Genomic DNA, 21358 nt, shown 5'->3' with positions numbered 1-21358 from the left:
TACAGCTGGGGCCTCCAAAAATGCTTGGTCCTGAGGAGAGAGGCAGGCTGGCTGTCCCTTAGATGGCAGCCTGCTGGCAGCACAGAGAGGACAGCTGTCATGTTTACTTCAGCCTTCCCAAGAAACAGCAACTCCGCTGCGGAAGCCTCCAGTGCCCCAGAGTACCTGTGCCACCTTCCAGTACTTCTTGATCCTAGTCTCGCATTTGTTCGGTTCTGTTTTTAGTCAGATCACCTCACAAAACACGGTTATGCAGGAGCTCTTGGGCCTGACCTGCTTCTGTTGCTCCGGGGCCTCAACGTTTCTGGCCCTTCCGCCTCAAGAGAGTAGTTTCTCCCCTGTCAGAAACAGCACATTTACCTTGTGATCCACCCTGCTAGCTGCACCCTTCAGAGCACATCACCACACACCAGCTGGCCTCCTTCGTCTCTGACTTCAGCAGTTATCCATAGTGACATAATTGTTTCACGTCAACCTTCTGCCCGAGTATTTGAGCCAGATGCCAGAGCCCACATTCCAGCTTTCCTGTGTGTCAGTTTTACAGTGTGTGGTTCTGAAATAGAGGGTTCACACCAGCATTCAGGCAGACTTCAGACTTTTCTCCCAAAATATAACAAAAGGACAATGAAAATTCTGGACTTTCATGGGACTCAGTCAACATGCTAACGTGGAAAACATGTATGAATCAAGAGAGGTGATTGATGCATAAAATCTAATAGGACGTTTTTTTTTCTCTTTTGTATTTGGAATTTAATATTTTAATTTAATTTTAAAGTTCTAATTATGAAAACACACACACCAGCTTGCCTCTCATGAAGTCTTTCACATAATATTTTCTTGAAAAGGGAAATTACCTGCAATGTACCTGTGGTACAGAAAACACCAACAGATTATATTTTTTCCAAAACCTTATAAAAATTATAACTGTGGTTCCCTGTAACAAAGTGTTGTTGTTTTAACTTTACCCTATTCAAAGTTTTTGCTAGCCATTTGGCAGTCCCCATTTGTCGCCATGTTTCCTATGGTAAACACTGGATATACAGATTCAGAACATAAGATAAGAAAGGGCTAGAGAAGAGAAATGCCTGAACTCTTATAGCTAATCATATTTGTATTTTAATTTAGGAAATATGTATTTGAATGAAATCTGTTCCACAGTTATTTGCAAAGTTCCATGAATCTGGTGCATTATTTTGAGTGATGCACAACCAGTATTGAGAACTTGTGTGTTTCAAATAAATCAAGCTTTATAGCTTAAGACCTAATTTATAGGTCTTATTCTCTCTGGCTAAAGAACACACTATTTCTAAGACCATGTCAGAATAGTACTGTACAATGACCCAGTTTGGGAACGGGAAAGAAGGCTCAAAAGATGAAGTGTTTGCTGTAGACATATGAGTACCCGAGTTCAAATCCCTAACCCTATACAGAAGTTGGATGCTATGAAGATCTATAATCTCAGCACAGGGGAAGGAGAGATAGGCAAATAGATTCCCAGGGCTTGTGGCCAGCCACACTAGCTGACTCAGCTCCAGGTTCGGCAGAGAGTGACTTTGGAAAACATTTGACACTGACCTCTGAGCATGTAGACACAGACACACACACACACACACACACACACACACACACACACACACACACACACTTTGAAAGCTTCACCACCTCTGTTAGCTGGGCCCTTGTCACTGTAATAAAAGCCATGTGGGCACTTAGACTGGTCACTAAGTATCTGCTGCCACAGTGCAGTGTGACCCCAGAGATGACAATTTCCAATCTAGTTTTCTACTGGAAGATTGTGAAGAAGCCTTTCTGCAGAACCCGGAAGGAAAACCACGACTAATCTACCATCATTTGAAGGATGAGAAAGCCACTTCCGACTCTGTCCAGCAGTTCCTGGATCAAGTTTCTAATCTAAGCAAGACCAACAAAGCCAAGGTAGAACATGGAATGTATGTCTCGGGACATATGTGGCAGAGGTAAAGCCAGCACCAGGTGGATAAAGCATGAGAAAGGAAGCCAGGGTATCTGGAGAGGGGACATACAGGAGGGTGGCCCAATTAGATCAGTCCTGAGAAACCTCAGGAACTGCTTTACAGACCTGGCCTTTTCCCTTGGAGTGGGGCTGGGGAGTGTTGGTTGGCTCTGAGCAGAATGTCAGGTCCTGGTGTGGGTCCCTGCCCATGATGTCCCTTGGTTATGAGAAGAATAGAGCAGTCTGGAGGGTAGCGGGCAGTCTGGAGGGTAGCGGGCAGTCTGGAGGGTAGCGGGCAGTCTGGAGGGTAGCGGGCAGTCTGGAGGGTAGCGAGCAGTCTGGAGGGTAGCGGGCAGTCTGGAGGGTAGCGGGCAGTCTGGAGGGTAGCGGGCAGTCTGAGATCTGGTACAGCCATCTAGATGAGAGATGCTGGGATTCCTAACCCTGGGGACAGGGTTGGGATGAGACAGGCCCCCCAAAGTACACATTTGTCACACTGAATCCCTGTGTGACTCAGACAAGCCTTTTAACTTGCCTTGGCTTCCTCTTCTGAACAGCAAGGTTACAATATAGTGTCTTTCCTGTAAGGAGCTTGTTGGGATAAGAGTTAAAATGTTAAAAGGCTTGCTGCGGTGCCTCCTCCCCTCGCCCTCCTCCTATCCCTCCTCCTCCTCCTCTCCCTCCTCCACCTCCTCCTGCCACTGCTGTTACTATATTTCCATGTTACTATTGAGCCCTTTCTCCTAGATCATCAATCACTCGGGGGATCCTGCAGAGGGAGTGTATAAAATTTACATCGGTGTGGAAAAGATTATTAAACAGGTAAATATGCTTATCTCTGTAAGCTTTCATCTAAAATAGCCTAATAGTACTTTTTTTAAAAAAAAAGAGTTTTCCAGCAGAACTACTTGTGTGTGGTTTTGAGGTCAAGAGAGCACCATTGTTCTGTTGGGACTGATGTCAAGAAACTCCATCTCACGCCAGGTACTGGTGGTGCACACCTTTGATCCCAGTACTTGGGAGGCAGAGGCTAAGGCAGGCAGATCTCTGAGGTCCTGGTCTACATAGTGAGTTCCAGGACAGCTAGGGCTACACAGAAACCTTGTCTCAAAAAAAAAATCAGAAAGAGAGAGGAGAGAGAGAGACAGAGAGAGACTTCATCTCAATAATTCAGTTTCCTGGGCATTAGTGCATCTTTGAAATTATTCACTAGTAGGGTTGAAGTGGGGTTCAGTCTGTAGAGCGCTTGCCTCACAAGCATGAGGGCCTGAACTGGAGGCCAAGCACACACTTAAAAATACCAGGGATGATGGTGTGTTTGCAATCCCAACACTGGGAAAGTGGAGACAGGAGGATTCCCTTAGGTTCACTAGTTAGCCAGGCCAAAGCAATCAATCGGTGAGCTCTTGCCAGTGAGAGACCTTGTCACAAAGGAGGTAAGTGTTCCTGAGGATGACACCCAAAGCTGTCTTTGTCTCCTGACTCCACACTTAACATGAGTGTGTTCACACACACGCACACACACACACACACACACACACAAACACAAACACTTTTTTAAGTAATTCACTAGCCAGATATAATTACAACTTTTACATGACATTTTTCAAAAAACAAACCCCACCAGACAAATAGCACTCTGATTTTATTTTTAGTTGAGAATTCTTTATCTTTATGTTTTAGTGTTTTCATTTTAAACTAGGATTCTTATGGTTACAAATTTATTCTTGGAGGTGCTTATAATAACTCTTATTCTTTTTTAGTTTGTTTGTTTTGTTTTTTTCAAGACAGGGTTTCTCTGGCTGTCCTAGAACTTACTTTTGGGCTGGCCTGGAACTCACTTAGATCCACCTCCCTCAGCCTCCTGAGTGCTGGGATTAAAAGCATGTTCCACCACCATCCAGCAATAGCTTATTCTTAGAAGCCTAAGTCTGGACTTGCCTGCCTTGGTAGGTAAGGCCGGGCATGCTGACACCAGCTCAAGGTCTCTGAATTTCATTTGCTTTCCTGTACTTGATCTTGGTACTCAGGACATCCTTGGCCTTGAGAGCACAGATGTGGAGGTGAAGGATGTGGGCAGTGAGGACTCCACTCCGGAAGAAGATGATTTTGGGGATGTCCTATGGGACATACACGATGAGCAAGAGCAGATGGAAGCCCTTCAGCAGGCTTCTAACTCAGCCCAGGAACTGGGAATTGAGAAGGTGAGCTTCTGAGAGCTCCATCCATTAAAGGTCAGTTGCTGGGTGGGGGGTATGGCACAGCTGGGGAAAGTTCTTCTCACGTAAGCACGATGACCCAAGTTCAGATCCCGGGCACCCGTGTCAAAAGTCCAGAGTGGTGGTTCACTTCTGTAACCACAGAGTGTCGGGAGGGCAAAGGCACAGACAGATCTACAGAGCTCATTGGACAGTCAGCCTAGCCAATCCGTGAACCTGAGCTCGAGGAGAGACCCTGTCTCAAATAATAAGGTGGAGCGTGACAGCAGAAAACAGCAGATGGCATCTTCTGGCCTCTACATGCAACTGTACACACACCTGTACACACACACACACACACACACACACACACACACAGGAATAATGATAAAAATAAGTTAAAGGTTGTCATATAGTAATTCTTTCACCTGAATATTTGTATTCGGGTTTGTGACTGTGTTACCTGCTCTCAAGGCTGGATGACCCATGTTGAGATGTGCTTGTATCATAGAAAGAGTATTTAACATTGACATATATTATGAACACCAATATTTTTATAAATGACAGATTCATCAGCCACACATCTATTATGCTACCATCAGCAACTAACCCAAATCAGGCTAGAAAATGTGATGATAGCAAGGCTAGGCTGTCAGTTCTTCCTAACTGTTACAAGAATTAAAGTGCCTCGTGCTCAGAAAACAAACTCTGGCCATCCATTCAATAGGTAGATCAGCCATTCACTTTTGGTGTAATCAGTTATTGTTAATATCTAAACAGATTAGCAACGTGGCATCTACTAAGAAACATGTCTGAGTTAAAAAAAAACAATAAGGTCAGGCCCTGTTGGCCCGCGTCTTACCGGGATCGTCGCCGCCCGGGCGGGACACCATGTCACAGGAAGAGTGAGCTCTGGCCCATTATACCATGGAGGACTTGGGGAAGACTTTTGGATCAGAGGAGGAAGAAGCCAACTATTGGAGAGACCTGGCCATGACCTACAAGCAGAGGGCAGAGAATACACAGGAAGAACTCCGAGAATTCCAGGAAGGAAGTCGGGAATATGAAGCTGAATTGGAGACTCAGCTGCAGCAAATTGAAACCAGGAACCGGGACCTCCTGTCAGAGAATAACCGCCTTCGAATGGAGTTGGAGACTGTGAAGGAGAAGTTTGAAATGCAGCATTCAGAAGGCTACCGGCAGATCTCAGCCTTGGAAGATGATCTGGCTCAGACAAAAGCCATTAAAGATCAACTGCAGAAATACATCCGTGAATTGGAACAAGCCAATGATGACCTGGAGAGAGCCAAACGAGCCACAATCATGTCCCTGGAAGACTTTGAGCAACGCTTGAATCAAGCAATCGAAAGAAATGCCTTCCTGGAGAGTGAGCTGGATGAGAAGGAAAATCATCTAGAATCTGTGCAGAGGTTGAAGGATGAAGCAAGAGATCTTCGGCAGGAATTGGCTGTGCAGCAGAAGCAAGACAAGCCCCGAACACCTATGCCAGCCTCCGTGGAAACTGAAAGGACAGACATGGCTGTGCAGGCCACAGGCTCTGTTCCATCCACTCCCACAGCTCACCGAGGACCCAGCTCTGGTTTGAACACACCCGGATTATTCAGACGTGGTCTGGACAGCTCTAATAGTGGAACACCGCTCACACCTGCAGCCCGGATATCAGCCTTAAACATTGTTGGGGATCTGCTTCGGAAAGTTGGGGCCCTGGAGTCCAAACTAGCATCATGCAGGAACTTCGTGTATGATCAGTCCCCAAGCCGGACAAGTGGGCCAGCCTCAAGTCGAGGAACCAAAAATAGAGATGGTGGTGACAGACGACCAGGCAGCACCAGTGTGGGAGATAAGGGGTCAAGAAAACGCTTGGAGTTTGGGAAGCCAGCCTCACAGCTTTCATCACCAGCGCTGCCATCCGCCCAGGGTGTGGTCAAGCTTTTGCTTTAGGACCGATGGGAACTGCGCACTCACCTCTCTTACCCCTTTTGTATTCAGCTTTTGGTTGTTTTATTTTCAAGTTAGTTTGAGGAGTAAGAGCCAACGTCACCACCCCTCACTTGGTGCTGTGCAGCCCAAGCTGACGAAGGCTGTTGGCCCAGTTCCTGGCAGTGTGTATCATAGAAATGAGCTGGTTGTCACTGTCACCACACCCCCATCCCCAGGCTTCTGATGGGGGCTACCTAGAGGTGTTTTGAATATGCATGATCTTCAGGGGGAACTAGAACCCAGCTCAGAAGCTCTCCTCTGCAGCCTATTTCTGGTGGAGCTGTCAGTGCTTTTTACAGCCTGGTTAAATTGGTCTAGGACTGGGAGAATACAAAGGCATAAGGCTTTTTTTTTTTTTTTTTTTTTTTTTTTTTTTGTGGGGGGTTGGGGTTGAGACAGGGTTTCTCTGTGTAACAGTCGTGGCTGTCCTGAAACTCACTTTGTAGACCATGCTGTCCTCGAACTCACTGATAATATGCCTGCCTCTGCCTCCCAAGTGCTGGAAAAGGCATGTGCCACCACCACCCAGCTCTTTGATACTCTTAATCTGCCTTATGAAGGTTTTTAGATATGGGTCTGACTCTTAGGTCAGTAGGAGATTATCCTCTAAATAAACCCAGCTTTCTAACTTTTCTGAGTCCCTTGCCCTGATGTAGAGGTGACTTCTGCATCATGACCCTGGACAACTTGGAGTTGGACTGGCCCTTGTTAATGCCATCCCTAAGAACAAGACTTTTTCCAGACACTGTAGAATAACCAGGGTGGCTAAATCATCAGATTGAGATCTCTGCTGCATGCTCCCTTGGGATCGGGGAAATCAGCACAGGAACTGCAACACCAGACTCATGTCTGTCTGTCTGTCTGGGGTGAAGCACTGCCTTACACTTTGGTCTACAATGAGAAGCACACACACTAATTCCAGAGCTACTAACTTACTTTCTAGTACATGGGGCGACACTGGCCTTGAATCGGACCTAGAATTTTCTGAGTGCTGCTGGCATTCACAAGGTGGCTTCAGCTGTGTGGCTATCTGTTCCCCTCAGATGTTCTAACCTGGGAAAAGATGGACTTTATTTTTTATATTAAAAATAATAATAAAATCAAAAGAAATCCCAAAAAAAAACAATAATATTACAAACTAATATACAAATCAATTTTTAAATTTGTATGACATGGTGTGTGTGTGTGTGTGTGTGTGTGTGTGTGTGTGTGTGTGTGTGTGTGCATTGGGGGAAGGCAGGGACACACATGCCATGGTACATATATGGCTATTGGAGAACAACTTGAAAAATTGTGTGTCCTGGGAATGAACTCAGGCCATCAGGTTTTGAGGCAAGCAGCTTTAATGGACTGAACCATCTCAACTCAACTTGCATCTTCAAATTAATTTCAAAAGACTGTCACAGAAATTAACATGAGCAGATGTATTTTTTTAATGAAGCTCTTAGAATTTAGACTGTGTTTATTGCATAATTCTGTCAAATCTCTGGTCATCCTAACCTTGACCTTATCTACAAAAGGATACTGGCTAGTGCCCCTTCTCTCATAAGGCAATGTTGCATATGTTAAGTCTGATGTTAAGAAAGTATCCGGCATGAGGTTAATATTAACTAGCGGCTGTGTTTAGAGAGGTTCTGATACTACTGTATAGACACAGTTTTCCCATGAGCACAGGCAAAATAAATTTGAACCTTGGTCTACATCTGAGACTTTTCCCTTTGCAGCGAAAAGTTCCAGCATGGGGACTGTAGATCTTTACGTGGATTTTCTATAGAACCATGGACTGAGTTATTGGGATAGAGAGGGCAATAAATCAAACAACACCTCCCTCTGTTCCTTCAGAGGCAGCCCTGCTCTGAGACACTGGGGTTCCTTGGCAGTTGATTCAAGTGTAGATACAAGCAGAACAGACTGAACAACCACGTAAAGCCAGCCCAAAGCCCACCACAAGCCATTATGAATTTCAAACATCATCAGCTATCAGTTAGATGTTGATAGACACTGCAACACTAAAGCTAGCTGGCTCTGGACTCTCACTCCTAAGAAGTACCGTGGCATTTTGCTTTTCTAAGCATCACCTTGCAGGTCTGAGCTGGTTTTGCATGGCTGGGTAAAGCTCAAAAAGGATGGGTTCTTGGACTTTGTGCAGAACTCTGCTTCATAAAGATCTCAGGCAGTCTATCTGAGCCTGGCTGTCTGGGCAGCCTGGGAGACTGGGGGGAAGGGGAGTCAGAAGCCTGAAGCCTGCTTTTGTTTGGACCCATTCTTAGAAAACCCTAGAAACTGAGGCAGGCACCAGAACTCCACGTGTCTGGGCCTGCACAGCCTTCTGGGACACTTCCTGTGCTGAAGGGCTCCAGTGTGAGGTGGTGTTCTCTCTTCAGTATATCACCAAACATCGGGATGCTGTAAAAGTGAGCCACAATCCGTGCCGTCCCTCACTCTCAGTTACAGCATGCTACAGGCCCTTTTCCTGCTTCAAGCACAGTCTACAGATCAGCACCCTTGCTCGCACTTAGCCAGGTGCACGTTTGTTTTCTCACGCACTTCCTCTAGAAATTAGGTGTTGGCGGGTGTTGGTGGCGCATGCCTTTGATCCCAGCACACTCACAGAGGCAGGTGGAGCTCTGTGAGTTCGAGGCCAGCCTGGTCTACAGAGCAAGTTCCAGGACAGGCTCCAAAGCAATACAGAGAAGCCCTGTTTTGAAAAATAAAAAAATAAATAAATAAATAAATAAAAATAAAAAAAGAAGAAGTTATATCACAGTTCAACTTAGTATTCTCAGAGGCCTGCACAATCTCACAAAATAAACCCTTTTGTTTTGTTTCTAGTATTACCAGCGCCTGGATGATCTGGTGGTGGCACCAGCCCCAATCCCACCCCTCCTGGTTTCGGGAGGACCAGGTTCTGGAAAGTCCCTTCTTTTATCAAAGTGGTATGACCCAATGCGATTAAACCGTCTTCTCATTGTCTTGTTTGTTTGTTTTATTTTTAGAGACAGGGTCTCCTGTAAGCACAAGCTGGCCTAGTTTCAACCTCAGTGGGGAACTAAGGATAACCTTGAACCCCTGACCTCCCTGTATCCATCTCCTCTAACAGCATACATTTAATGAAAAGTGAATGCCTATTTTATTAACATTTTGTGTTAATTAACATCATCTTATAATAAAATGAGGCTATTAGTTGAGAAGTGAAATCAATAATCTATTTGTTCCAGTGAGACTAACCATATAATTAAGGACACTGGGGCAACATTTGATATCTAGCTCTTTGTGTATTTGTTGCTGTGGAGAATTAATAAACATTTCCATGTTTTTCCCTAGGATCCAGCTGCAACAGAAGCATTTCCCTAACACGCTGATCCTGTCTCATTTTGTGGGGCAGCCCATGTCAACCAGCTCAGAGCCCTCCTTGATTATCAAGCGGCTGACCTTGAAGGTATAATGGGCCCTTTCTGTAGCCATCTGGATATGAAACGGATTCTGAAGCTCTTGGGATTGAAACAATAATACTAAAGCAGACTTCCGGGATTGTAGGTAGAACAGCACTAATTTGAAATCCAATCTGCTAAAATCCAAAAACCTTTTGATAGTTGTGGAGATTGAGCACTGGGCCTTGTGCATGCAAGGCATTCTGCCACTGAGTTACACACCAGCTAAAATCTGAAACTTTGCATCAGCACGATAACTCATGTGGAAAATTCCATGTCTGATCTTAAGTGACATGTCACAATTAAAACACTGGCTCACTTTGGAAAGTTTAGCATCACCTTCAGGCTACTTTTAAAGGGCATGCATGAAACATAAATGAATTTCATATTTGGACTTCACTCATTATCATATTCAAATAGTCCCCAGAACCCCAAAATCTGAAATCTGAGACACTTCTGGTGCCAAACATCTTGCATGAGGAATACTCAACCTGAGACAGGTTATTTTAGTTTTGTGTGTAAGTTTTTTTTAAAAAAAAAAGTAGTACTTAGCGTTGGAGAGACAGTTCAGCGGTTAAGAGCACTGTTTGCTCCTGCAGAGGACCCAGGTTTGGTCCCTATCTCAAAGCTCATAACTATCTCCAGTCCCAAGGGTTTTGACATTCTCTTCTGGCCTTTGTAGGCACTGCTTGCACATGGTACACATATGTTCACATAAAATAAAAGTAAACAAATCTTTAAGAAATATATGTGACTTACATGCTGCAAAGATGACCCAGTTGGTAAAGGCTTGCAAAACCTGAGTTTGTATCCCCAGCATCCATGTAGACACTCAGACATGGCAGCACACATGTCTATCACCACAGGACTAGGGGGTGGACAGAGACAGGAGGATCCATTGACTTTCTGGTCACTAGCCTAGTCAGGCAGTGAACTCCGGGTTCAGTGGGAGACCCTGTCTGAAAAGATAAGGTAGAGAAGCAATTAAAACACCCAACATCACCCTCTGGCCCTCATATGCAGACACACACACACATACACACGCATGCACGCACTAGTACTTGGTACCACCGCTGTGGGGAGTCAGCAATGATGTACGCATAGAGGATGGAAAGATCTCCCTGCTATCATAGAATGTGGCTGATTTACTTTGCATGTGGTATCACCTTGTCACTGCAGCTGATGCAGCATTTTTGGGCCATTTCTGCACTGACCCTGGATCCTGCTAAACTTCTGGAAGAATTTCCACACTGGCTGGAAAAGCTGTCTGCTCGGCATCAGGGTAGCATCATCATCATCATCGACTCCATAGACCAAGTTCAGGTGCTGCCCTTACTGTGTCTTCTATTAGCAGACACCAGCAATGGCCACGAGCACGAGCCCAGTTCCATGCTGGGAAGGGAATGATGCTGTTCCATTTGTTTCTACTTAATTTCTGGAGAAGAAGTGTCTGAATTAAAAAAAAAAAAAATACTGTATGTTCATAGGCAGTCGCATCAAGTAAATCTAATCTATATACTTAGCAAAAAAGTGTTTCTTTTGACACATTTTAAAGGTGTGGACATTTCCTTAAATGTCCAGAATTCAGATTTGGTGGTAATGGTGTTTTGCCAACCTAAGCCCAAAGAGTTTCCTTAATCATAATAAGGAAAGTGCAAGGAGAATTTTATCCTATTGGAGAACTATGGGGATTATCCTGAAGTGCCATTGTTACCAATATAAATTGACTTCTGCTGTGTGTTCTTAAGCAAGCAGAGAAGCACATGAAGTGGCTGATAGACCCCCTGCCAGTGAATGTTCGAGTCATTGTGTCTGTGAATGTGGAGACCTGCCCCCCAGCGTGGAGGTACGAAAGTCCAGTCCCTCAGAGTGAGGGCCGACAAGGAAAGGTTCTTGATGTCCATCTGTGGTTTTCATGTAAATGGCAGTGAGGCTGGGGAGAGGTGGCTGACTAAGGGAGAAGGAACCATCTGTAGGATTTGGGGGATGAAGGGGGAAGTCAGAGCTGGGGTAGAAGGGAAAAAGAAAGAAATTGAAATGACTGCAAGTTGTCTGAACCAAGAAATGAAAGCCAATCATGACTTCCTGGGCTGAAAAAGGAGACACAGAATGGCCATGTTTAGGGGGAGAGCTAGTAGGTTTGTTTCTCGGGAGTTTAGTTTGAATCCTAAGTTGCTAATCCAAGTAATGATGTCTAGTAGGCAGGCCAATTTGTGGGTGAGAAAAATGGAGAGGAAGGGTGGTCTGAGAATTATAGCCTAGAGACCCATTTTTCTAGAATGCAGGCCCACTTTTTTTGAAAGCCCTCAGAAAAGTGATATAAGGGTTGAATTCTGTAGGGCAGTATTCCTTAACCTACTAATTTTTTTACCCAGGGAAAAACCTTGTAAAAGTTCTTTGCTACAAGAAAGCCTTTTTCTGCCAGTCGTGCCTGCTTAAGAAATTCTAAGCAGATTATGTGTGCATATCTGTACTTTGTACATAGCATAAGGTTTTTCCTATACCCAGTCAGCTACCCTGTAGGAAGCTGGGGGCAGAGGCCATCTTGAACTGCCCCCCTGAGCACTAAGTGCCTGCATCTACTTTAATGTAGGCCCCGAGTGTAGAAGTAGAGGTGTTTCCCCACTTAGCTAAAAGAATGTAACTTATGGACACTCTGCTTTGATTGTCGGTCGACGTAATGATAAACCTTAGACTGGATCAAATAACAATTTAATGTGACTAACATGTTCCATAGGTTTATTTTATAAAGACAGCATAAAAATAACTCACCTGCTGGGTTTTAACGGGTGTTATGATAGATTATGGTCTTCCTTGGATTGTTAGAAATTTCTTTTCTTTTTTCCTCTTTAAACAAAAGGTTGTGGCCTACCCTGCATCTCGATCCTTTAAGCCCCAAAGATGCAAAATCCATAATAATCGCAGAGTGTCACTCTGTAGACATGACGCTGAGTAGAGAGCAGGTGAGCTTTACCCGGTTTGATGATGTCCCTACTCTATGCCAGAAGCCTTAAAATTCAAGGTAGAGCATTCAGTGATTATTTTGCTAATAATTCTTCCATTTTAAAAAAAGTGTATGTGCTGTGCATGTGTGTACATGTGTGTATGCATGCACCCATGTGTGAGCATGTAGAGGACAGAGACTAGAATCAGGTGTCACCCCCTATCGATCCGCATTTGTTTGTTTGTTTGTTTGTTTGTTTGTTTGTTTTTGAGCCAGGGTCTCACTGAACCTGGTGCCCAGCATTTGGCTAACCAGATGGCCAGCAAGCTCCGGGAACTGGCTTGTCTCTGCCACCCCACCCCACCCCTATCCCGCCTCCCACTGCTGGGGTTATAGGCACACACCACCACACCCAGCTTTTAAAAGTGGGCCCTCATGATCTAGCCTCAGGTCCTCATGCTCACGCAGCAAGCTCCTTATCCACTGAGCTACCTCCCCAACCAGCCCCATTCTGTTTCCAATGACAGACATGGAGGTAGGAAGCAATCCAAATACTTTGGCCTTTAGAAAGAGTATATAGTGTTAAGTAGGTATTCTAAAAAGTGGAAAGTTTTTTCATATTGGCTGCATCTTCCTTCTGCAGCTGAAGTCTCACTGAAGCCAGGCTCCTTCTGTTACACCTGTGACATCAGTGATAGCAACAGAGACAGTTTCCTTCTGCTGGGATCTGTGGCTGGCTCAGGAGTAATGATCCCAGGCTACTTTTCTTACTGCCATTTTGTTTTGTTTGGAAACTGTGTAGGAGAAGCAGCTAGACCAACACTGCCGTTCCGCTACAACCTGCAATGCCCTCTACGTCACCCTTTTCAGCAAAATGATGGCATGGTAAGTGGTGTTCTGCTCGCGTCCATCTTGTTTGTCTCCCTGCAGTCAGCTTTCTCTGCAAAGTGAGGGCTGCTCAAACTAGCTCAAACTAGCTCGGATGTCTCCCCCATTCTTCTGTGACACTCTCTCGGGAGGATGTTGAGGATGGAGGAATCCGGAACCTTTCACTGGTTCATTCTAAAGTCTAGCCATAAGTATCTATTTTCCATATCAGTCAGTAATCCACTTTTCATGAGCACTGGGTTGCTGGGCTTTGGTTTCTTCCTCCATGCAGCCTCACTCTACACTGTCCTCAGCCAGAGATGTAAAAGGACTAATTTTTTTTTATTTTTGTCATAATAGATATCATCCAAACACAGCCTTGTTTACAGACACTGAATCTAGCATTCTTGTCTTTTAATTCCACTTTCTCATTTTGAACACCAAGTCTGAAATGAAAAGAGAATCTAACAAGACTGAGTTTCCTATGGCATGTCCTACAACCTTCCTGTTGTTATTTGTGGCAATACAGCGAGGCCAGTAGAGAATGTGGTTCCTCTGCCACACAAATGTAAGGAGTTTATTGCAAGAATCTATTTCCCCTTTATTAAACATAGCTTCTTTCTTATACAGTATAGCCTGAATACGATTTTCCCTATCTCCTCTCCCACCCAGAAAGGGTTCTGTTTCTCATTAGGAGATAACAAAACAAAATATAATAAGATAAAACAAAAACCGCCATATCGAAGTTGGGCAAGACAAGCCAACAGAAAGATAGCCCCAAGAGGAGGCACAAGAATCAGAGACCCATTGGTTTACCCATTCCAGAGTCGCATGAAAGTATTAAACCGAAAGCTATAGTAATATGCAGAGGACCCGGTGCAGATCTGTGTAGATCCTGTTCTTGATGCTTCAGTCTTGAGTTCCCGTGACCTTTGCAGGATCTGTATAGGGTCTTATTTGCCTGGTGTCTTCTGCACTCTGTTTTTCCATTCCCTTCCTCCTCTTATGAGAGGTTCTCTGAGCTCTGAGGGGAGGGATTTGATGGGGAATCTCATTTAGAGTTGTCTATTTCAAGTCGCTCTTTCTCTCTAATCTCTCTCTCCCTCTCTCTAATGTCTGGCTGTGAGTCTCTGTATTTGTTCCCATCCACTGCAGGAGGAAACCTCTCTCTCTCTGTTGATGACTAAATAAAGCACTGATCTATGAGAATAGAAGAGTAGTATTAGAAGTCATTTTATTGTTACTATTACTTTTTTTTAGGGCCAGTAGTATATGGTTTTAACTTGGGTCTCTGGACTATATAGACTCTGGTTCTTGGTCACCCAAGCAGTGTGAGGTATGGGTCCCACCTCATGGAGTGGGGCTTCAGTCAAATCAGACATCGGTGGTTACTCCCGTAAGGTTTGTACCACTATTGCCCTAGCGTATTTTGCAGGCAGGACTGATTGTAGACCAAAGGTTCTGTGGTTGGGTTGGTGTTGACTTTTCTTTTTTGATAGTCTGCAGAGTACCTTTCCATTCATAGAAACTAGAACATAGGATAACGGTTCTTTGTAGGCACCAGCTTGACTTCTCCATGTTTACTGAGTTGTGTAGGTGTTGTCTCAGCAATGGAGCCTTGCTGTCAGTTTGTGGAGAGCACCTATTGTCTTGGCAACAACCGGGGGTTGCTGGGGGCAGGGAAGGGTGCTTTCCACCATATCTTTTCAGCCAGCAACTCAATTGGATGAATCCTGACAGTGGAAACTTCCGTTTGGTGACAAGATATAGCCAATAGGGGTTCTATCTCCCTCATTATTTGGAGACTCCATCGGGATTCCCTTCACATATTATAGAAGTTCCCACTGCACTAGGTTTCTGTACTGGCCCTAATTGTTCTTTAGTTCTGCTGTCTCTCCCCTCATTGCCTTCCTCAATCCCATCTTCCCTTTCCCTTCCCACCTGATCCTCCCATTCTTGCCCCTGGCTCCAGTCTACCCATAAAATCTATTCTGTTCTATTTCCCCTTCCCAGGGAGATCCATGTGTCCCAGGTAGTCCCTTCCTCTATGCCTAACGTCTCTGGGTCTATGGATGGTAGCTTGGTCACCATTTATTAATGGCTAGTATCCAGATATAAGTGAATACATACCTTATTTATCTTTCTGTGTCTGGGTTGCCTCACAATGATTTTTTTTTACTAGTTGTATCCATTTGCCTGCAAATTTCATGATATCATTTTTAATAGTTGAGTAATACTCCATTGTGTAAATGTACCACTTTTTAAAAAAAAAAATCCATTTTTCTGTTGAGGGACATCTAGGTTGTTTCCAATTTCTGGCTACTATGAACTGAGAAGCACAGGGAATCCTGTAGAAGAGGGGAAGAAAAGATTGTAGGAGCCAGAAGGGTCAAGGACACCACAAGAAACCCCACAGAATCAACAAACCTGGACTCATAGGGGTTCACAGAGACTGAACCGACAGCCAGAGAACCTGCAAGGGACTAAGCCTTCTACACATATGTTGAGTTGTGTAGCTTGGTCCTCTTGTGCAACTCCTTAACAGTAGGAGAGGGGTCTGTCTTTGACTCTTTTTCTCGCTTTGGCACTCTTCCTCCTACTGGGTTGCCTTGTCCAACCATGATATGAGGGAAGGTGCCTAGTCTTATTGCAACTTGACATTCTATGTTTGGCTGATATCCATGGGATAAAGGGGACCAGGAGGAGGATTGGAGCTGGAGGAAAGGGGAGGTGGGGGAGGGACTGAGAGGAGAAGAAAGAGGGAAACTGAGGTCAGGGTGTAATATATGGAAGGAGAATAAAGTTAAAAAGTGAAAACAAATTTTAAAACTTTAAAAGTAAAAATGACTAGAGTAGCAATGAAATTGAGCAAATGTCCCTATGGTAGGATAATGTGTCCTTTGGTTTATGCCTAATGGTGGTATAACTGGGACTTGAGGTAGATCGCTTCCCATCTTTCTGAGGAACCACCATACTGATTTCTAAAGTGGTTGTACAAGTTTGCACTCCTACCAGCAATGGAGGAGTGCTCTCCTTAATCCACATCCTCTCCAGCATAGCTGTCTTCGGTGTTTTTGATCTCAGCCATTCTGACAGGTGTAAGATGGAATCTCAGAGTTGCTTTGATTTGCATTTCCCTGATGGCTAAGGGTGTTGTGCATTTCTTTAAGTGTTTCTCAGCCATTTGCATTTCCTCAGTTGAGAATTCTCTGTTTAGAACTGAACCCCATTTTTTTTTAATTAGACAGTTTGGTTTTTTGATACCAAGTTAATACAAGAATCTATTTTATGAGGTACTGTGAACCATTTTTATATTTAAAAAGAAACTTTAGTATGGGTGGAGTTATTTTTTCCAGTACTAGGTCCTGAACCCAGGCCTAGGCATGGACATGCACTCTGCTGCTAGGCTGCATCCCAAGTTCTTGTGTAGAGTGTGTGTGTGTGTGTGTGTGTGTGTGTGTGTGTGTGTGTGTGTGTGTGTATCACCTATATTTACTCAGTTTTTTTTTTATTTTGCAGTACTTATGCCTGAACCTAGAGCCATGTTATGCAAATGTCCTGCTTCTGAGATGGGGTCTCACGAAGTTGTGAGGCTAACCTTAAATTTACTTTGTATCTTAAACGAGTCTTAACTTTGTGATGTTCCTGTCCCCTCCCCCACTCCACCCGCATACCTGGGGTTAGGACTTGTACCACAAGTCCTGGCTTTTTTTTACTGTATTTCTTTAGTTTAACCCTGGTGTTCTCAAGATCCTGGCTCCAAACAGTTTCAGCATGCATGGCTATTAGTGCTTATTGTCAGCCCCTAAGGGAGGCAGGGAGCTTTAAATGTCTCCTGCAGGTGGGTGTCACTCTGAAGGATAAGAGCCAACCCTTACTCATTTTTATATTCCACAGTGAACACTAATTACTTGACATAAATTAACTCTCAGCACATGTTCATTGAAATGGACTAAATGGTATAATAAAATAAACCAAATGAGTCCAGCAGCCGCAGAAAATTATCATTTCTCTGTATTTTCATTGAATTCCCATTATGGGTTATAGTGCAAAATAGAGGTCACTGTTTTTATGTGGCCAGATTCTTCACAGATATTGGCGGTCTGAATGAAATTCGGTCTGTTCTCAATTCCCACAGTGCCGGGAGAGCAGGCAACTTAGAGAAAACCCTTCGTCAATGCCTGGAGTGTCAAGATACAGTTTCATTGTACAGACTCGCTCTCCGCTCCACCCGGGAGTCCATGCCAAGCGACGCGGACAAAGAGCTGATGACACAGGTGAAGGGCGGTGCACCCACCAGAGGACAACTGGGGCCTTGTGTTAGTCCTGTGGGGAGAGTTAGTTTTTCTTTTTTTCTTTGAGCTTAAGTACGTTGCAAGCATATGAGGAAGGCTGGAGCCAGTGCTTGCTGCGTTCTTCCTAGTTATCAGTGAGATTTCGCCTCTCATGGTTATTCGTTGACCTGTTTCTTGTGTTTTATAAGACAGCATTGCTCTACAGCTCTGGCTGTCCTGGAGCCTAGGCTGGTCTCAAACTCACGCCATCCTCCTGGGCTAGCCTTCCAAGTGTTCAGATTATAGGTTTGCACAGCCATGCTTGACTTTTACTTCGTTTTAAATTGGGTTGTCTGTTTCTTCTTGGTATGTGCTTGTTTTTCTTTTAGGATTCATTTTAATTTTTTTTTTTAATTCTGTGTATGCCTGTGTGCATGTTAGGGGACATGCAGGTTCCCCAGGAGGCTGGAGGAGGGCTCTGGGTGCCTTGGAGCTGGAGTTATATGTGGTTGTGAGCCTCCTAGTGTAGATGCTGGGAACTGAGCGTGAGTCCTCTGGAAGAGTGTTTTTAACCACTGAGCCATCTTCCCACTCCTGCTTTTCTTTTTCTTACTGGTCTGAAGTTCTTAAATGTTCACATTGAGTATAAATTATATATCTTCTTTTTTTGTGTCTTGCCACCTATGCTGGTATTTATTTAAAATTTTACTTTAGTTAAAATCAAATTTACCAACAGTTCTTGTCTGCTGTGTTTCAAACTGTCTGCTGCTTTAAATGTCCCCTGTGTGGTGTGTGTTCATGTAGTTTCCTGCAAAACACCTTATAGTCTGTGTGTGCATCTTTAATTCATGTGGATGCATTTTAGCTTGTGTGGGAGAAAAATACCTATATTTTTTTTAGCCTTTTGTTATGTGGCTGATTGTTACTTTTATTAAATAATATATATTCTCTTTTGATTTAGAGTGCTACCTGGCAGATATCAAGCTCACATGTAATTGTGGGTCTGTTTCTAGGCTTTACTATTCAGTTTAGCTCCCCACCCCCATGATATACCATCTTAGAATGTTAAGACAAGCTTCGACATTCTGTTGAGCAAGCTGTCTTTGCTAAAGCTTGTGTGTGTGCGTGCATGCAATATCTGCATTATTTATGGGTGTATGTATGGGAAAATGCACTTGCCTGTTTGTACATATGTGGAGGTCAGGATGTCTTCCTCAGTTGCTTCTCTTTCTTTGTTCCTTTGAGACAAAGTTTGGATAAAAGGTTAGTAAGTGTTAACAAGTTTTAGACATTCTCGGCTGTGATTTCTGAGGTGCCCTGTGCTTCCTGTATGTTTTGCTCTCTGTCTAGATTCTCTGCCTCATCAGCATTAGTCACAATGGTGTAAGTGAGTCAGAGCTGATGGAGCTGTACCCAGAGATGTCATGGGTCTCTTTGACCTCCATTGTCCACAGTTTACACCAGATGTGTCTGCTGACTTACAGCTGTGGCTTGCTCAGGTTTCAACATCTGCAGGTAAATATTATTTCAGACATCTTTTTAATGCAAAATTGTTTTGTTTTGTTTTTTTACTTGTAAGCATCACCGTAGCATTCCATGCTATGTCACACTATGTTATGTTACATGTTTCAGATGTTAACATCAAAAGCTAAAATTTGGCACTACACTTTGGTTTTTTTTTTAGTGACTTTAGATTGATTGTGTGTGAACTTGTCCAACACTAAGCTTGTCTAGTGTCTTTAGGAGGTAGCTATTACTTCAAAGGTGGTGCCCGGGGTGCTTTAGTTCTAAAGATCCACTGTGAAGTATCATCTCCGTCATTAACAACAGAGTACTATACACTAGGGAGCCAGGTACAGTGGCACATGCCTACCATTATCCCAGTACCTGTGAGGTAGAGACAGGAGGCTCAGGAGTTCAAGACCAGCCTCCGCTGTGTAGTCTAGCCTGGGCTTCATGAGATCATATCTCAAAACCCGCAGCATTTATTAAGAGGAGGTAGGTATGGTGGCACAAGCCTACAACCCTGGGAGGCTGAGGCAGGAGCTTTGTAAATCTGAGGCCAGCCTAGGCTATGCTCGCTACATAGGAAGATGCTGCAAGTTTCAAAAATCAAAACAATGATTAAGAAAGTATCTTTCTTGTTACATGTTACACATAAAATGCTAAATATATATATATATATATATATATATATATATATATATATATATAGTAAAATTCCAATCATAAAACACTTGAAGCAAAATCAAAAAGGCAGTTTCTTTCTAGGAATGCAAGCGTGAGGTGAGACAGCCTATTACTGCCCTTCCTTGCCCTTCTCTCCAGCGCAGGAGCTGTCCAGCCTGGGCTAGTTCTAAGCTGGGCAGACTTTCCATGTTCTCACAGGGCTGGGAAGAGACTGGAGATGGCCCTTGAAGGTGTCACTTGCTGTGTGGCTCATAGTTATAACTCTTCAAAAACGGTGCTAATAGAATCCCTATCGTATGTGTGCCATGACTGAGGAGTGTAGGAACATAGCAATGCTTTCACCTGAGGGTGCTGCCTCATAGCTGTCATTGTAAAATGTTGTCATTTCACAGCTTTGCTCCTCTGTCACTGTCTTAGTTAGGGTTTTATTACTGTGAAGAGACACCTTGACCATGGCAACTCATACACAGATGTACAGGCACACACACGTGCACACGAAGTACACACACACACACACACACACACACACACACACACACACACACACTCTTCAGTGTAGTCCCAGGCAGAATATTTAGACAAGAGCAGAAAACAGCCACACTTTTCACAAAATTATCACAAGAGTGATCTCTAGGCCACATACTGAATTCTTCTCTGAAACCTCATAGCCAGGTCCCCACAGTTCAAATCACCCTCAGTACCGCTGTCTTCCATGCCCCTACTAGGATGGCCCATTAAATTCCACTTAAGGCATTCAACTGCTTTCCTAATCCACAGTCCCAAGGTCCATACTCTGTCAAACAAAAGCATGGTCCAGCCTATCACAGCAATACCCCAGTCCCTGGTACCAACTTCTGTCTTGTTGGGTTTCCTATTGCTGTGAAGAGACACCATGGCCACGGCACCTCTTATAAAGGGAAATGCTTAATTGGGGCTGACTTACAGTTCAGAGGCTTAGTTCATTGTCATCGTGGCAGGAAGCAGGCAGTGTGCAGGCAGACGTGGTGCTGGAGAGGAGCTGAGAGCTCTGTGTCTGGGTCCTCAGGTAGCTGAAAGACTGCGAGCCACTGGGCCTTGCTTGATTTTATAGCTGAGGCCTCATGGCCCAGGCTGTATAGCCCGGGCTGGCCTCAGCAGATGTTCTTTCTGCCTTTACCTTTGTGTGATGGATACAGTGTCACCTCTAATTTTCTGGGATTTAAACACACACACACACACACACACACACACATTTTTTAAATTAAATTGTGCTTTGAATTCTTAATTTTTATACTAAACTGAGTTTATTATATTAGTTTATCCTTGGTTTGTTTAAAAAAAAAAAAAAAAAACCTGTATGGCTATTTCTGCTATATGACTATAAGAATGAGAGATTTGTAAATTTCTTTTTGCAAGTCAGATATATAATGCCGTAACACAGAATCCGGTGTTCTTTTCTCTCTCCAGGCCTGGGAAACAGTGAGACTGGAGTACCTGGGGGA

At 44.0% G+C, this 21358-nt stretch overlaps 2 protein-coding genes across 2 annotated transcripts in view; both read left to right on the top strand.

The window, feature by feature from the left end:
* The window catches only part of Nphp3 (nephrocystin 3), a 42695-nt gene that overhangs the window by 12129 nt on the left and 9208 nt on the right, over nt 1-21358 (top strand). The window contains exons 7-18 of the mRNA XM_051205960.1: nt 1779-1935; nt 2720-2794; nt 4003-4176; nt 9004-9107; nt 9496-9610; nt 10782-10925; nt 11351-11448; nt 12463-12565; nt 13349-13431; nt 17552-17690; nt 19038-19202; nt 21324-21358. The exon at nt 21324-21358 is cut by the window's right edge and continues 60 nt beyond it. Coding sequence (XP_051061917.1) covers nt 1779-1935; nt 2720-2794; nt 4003-4176; nt 9004-9107; nt 9496-9610; nt 10782-10925; nt 11351-11448; nt 12463-12565; nt 13349-13431; nt 17552-17690; nt 19038-19202; nt 21324-21358 — 1392 coding nt within the window. The remainder of the gene's footprint in view (nt 1-1778; nt 1936-2719; nt 2795-4002; nt 4177-9003; nt 9108-9495; nt 9611-10781; nt 10926-11350; nt 11449-12462; nt 12566-13348; nt 13432-17551; nt 17691-19037; nt 19203-21323) is intronic.
* On the top strand, nt 5011-6301 carry LOC127237588 (nuclear distribution protein nudE homolog 1). The gene has a single exon (XM_051205947.1). The coding sequence runs from the start codon at nt 5098-5100 to the stop codon at nt 6130-6132; it is 1035 nt and encodes a 344-aa protein (XP_051061904.1). The 5' UTR covers nt 5011-5097; the 3' UTR covers nt 6133-6301.

The sequence above is a fragment of the Phodopus roborovskii genome, unplaced genomic scaffold, assembly GCF_943737965.1.
Source record: "Phodopus roborovskii unplaced genomic scaffold, PHOROB, whole genome shotgun sequence".
Taxonomy (NCBI): domain Eukaryota; kingdom Metazoa; phylum Chordata; class Mammalia; order Rodentia; family Cricetidae; genus Phodopus; species Phodopus roborovskii.
Note: the sequence above shows the minus strand (reverse complement) of the source record. Positions and strands in the feature narration are given on the sequence as shown.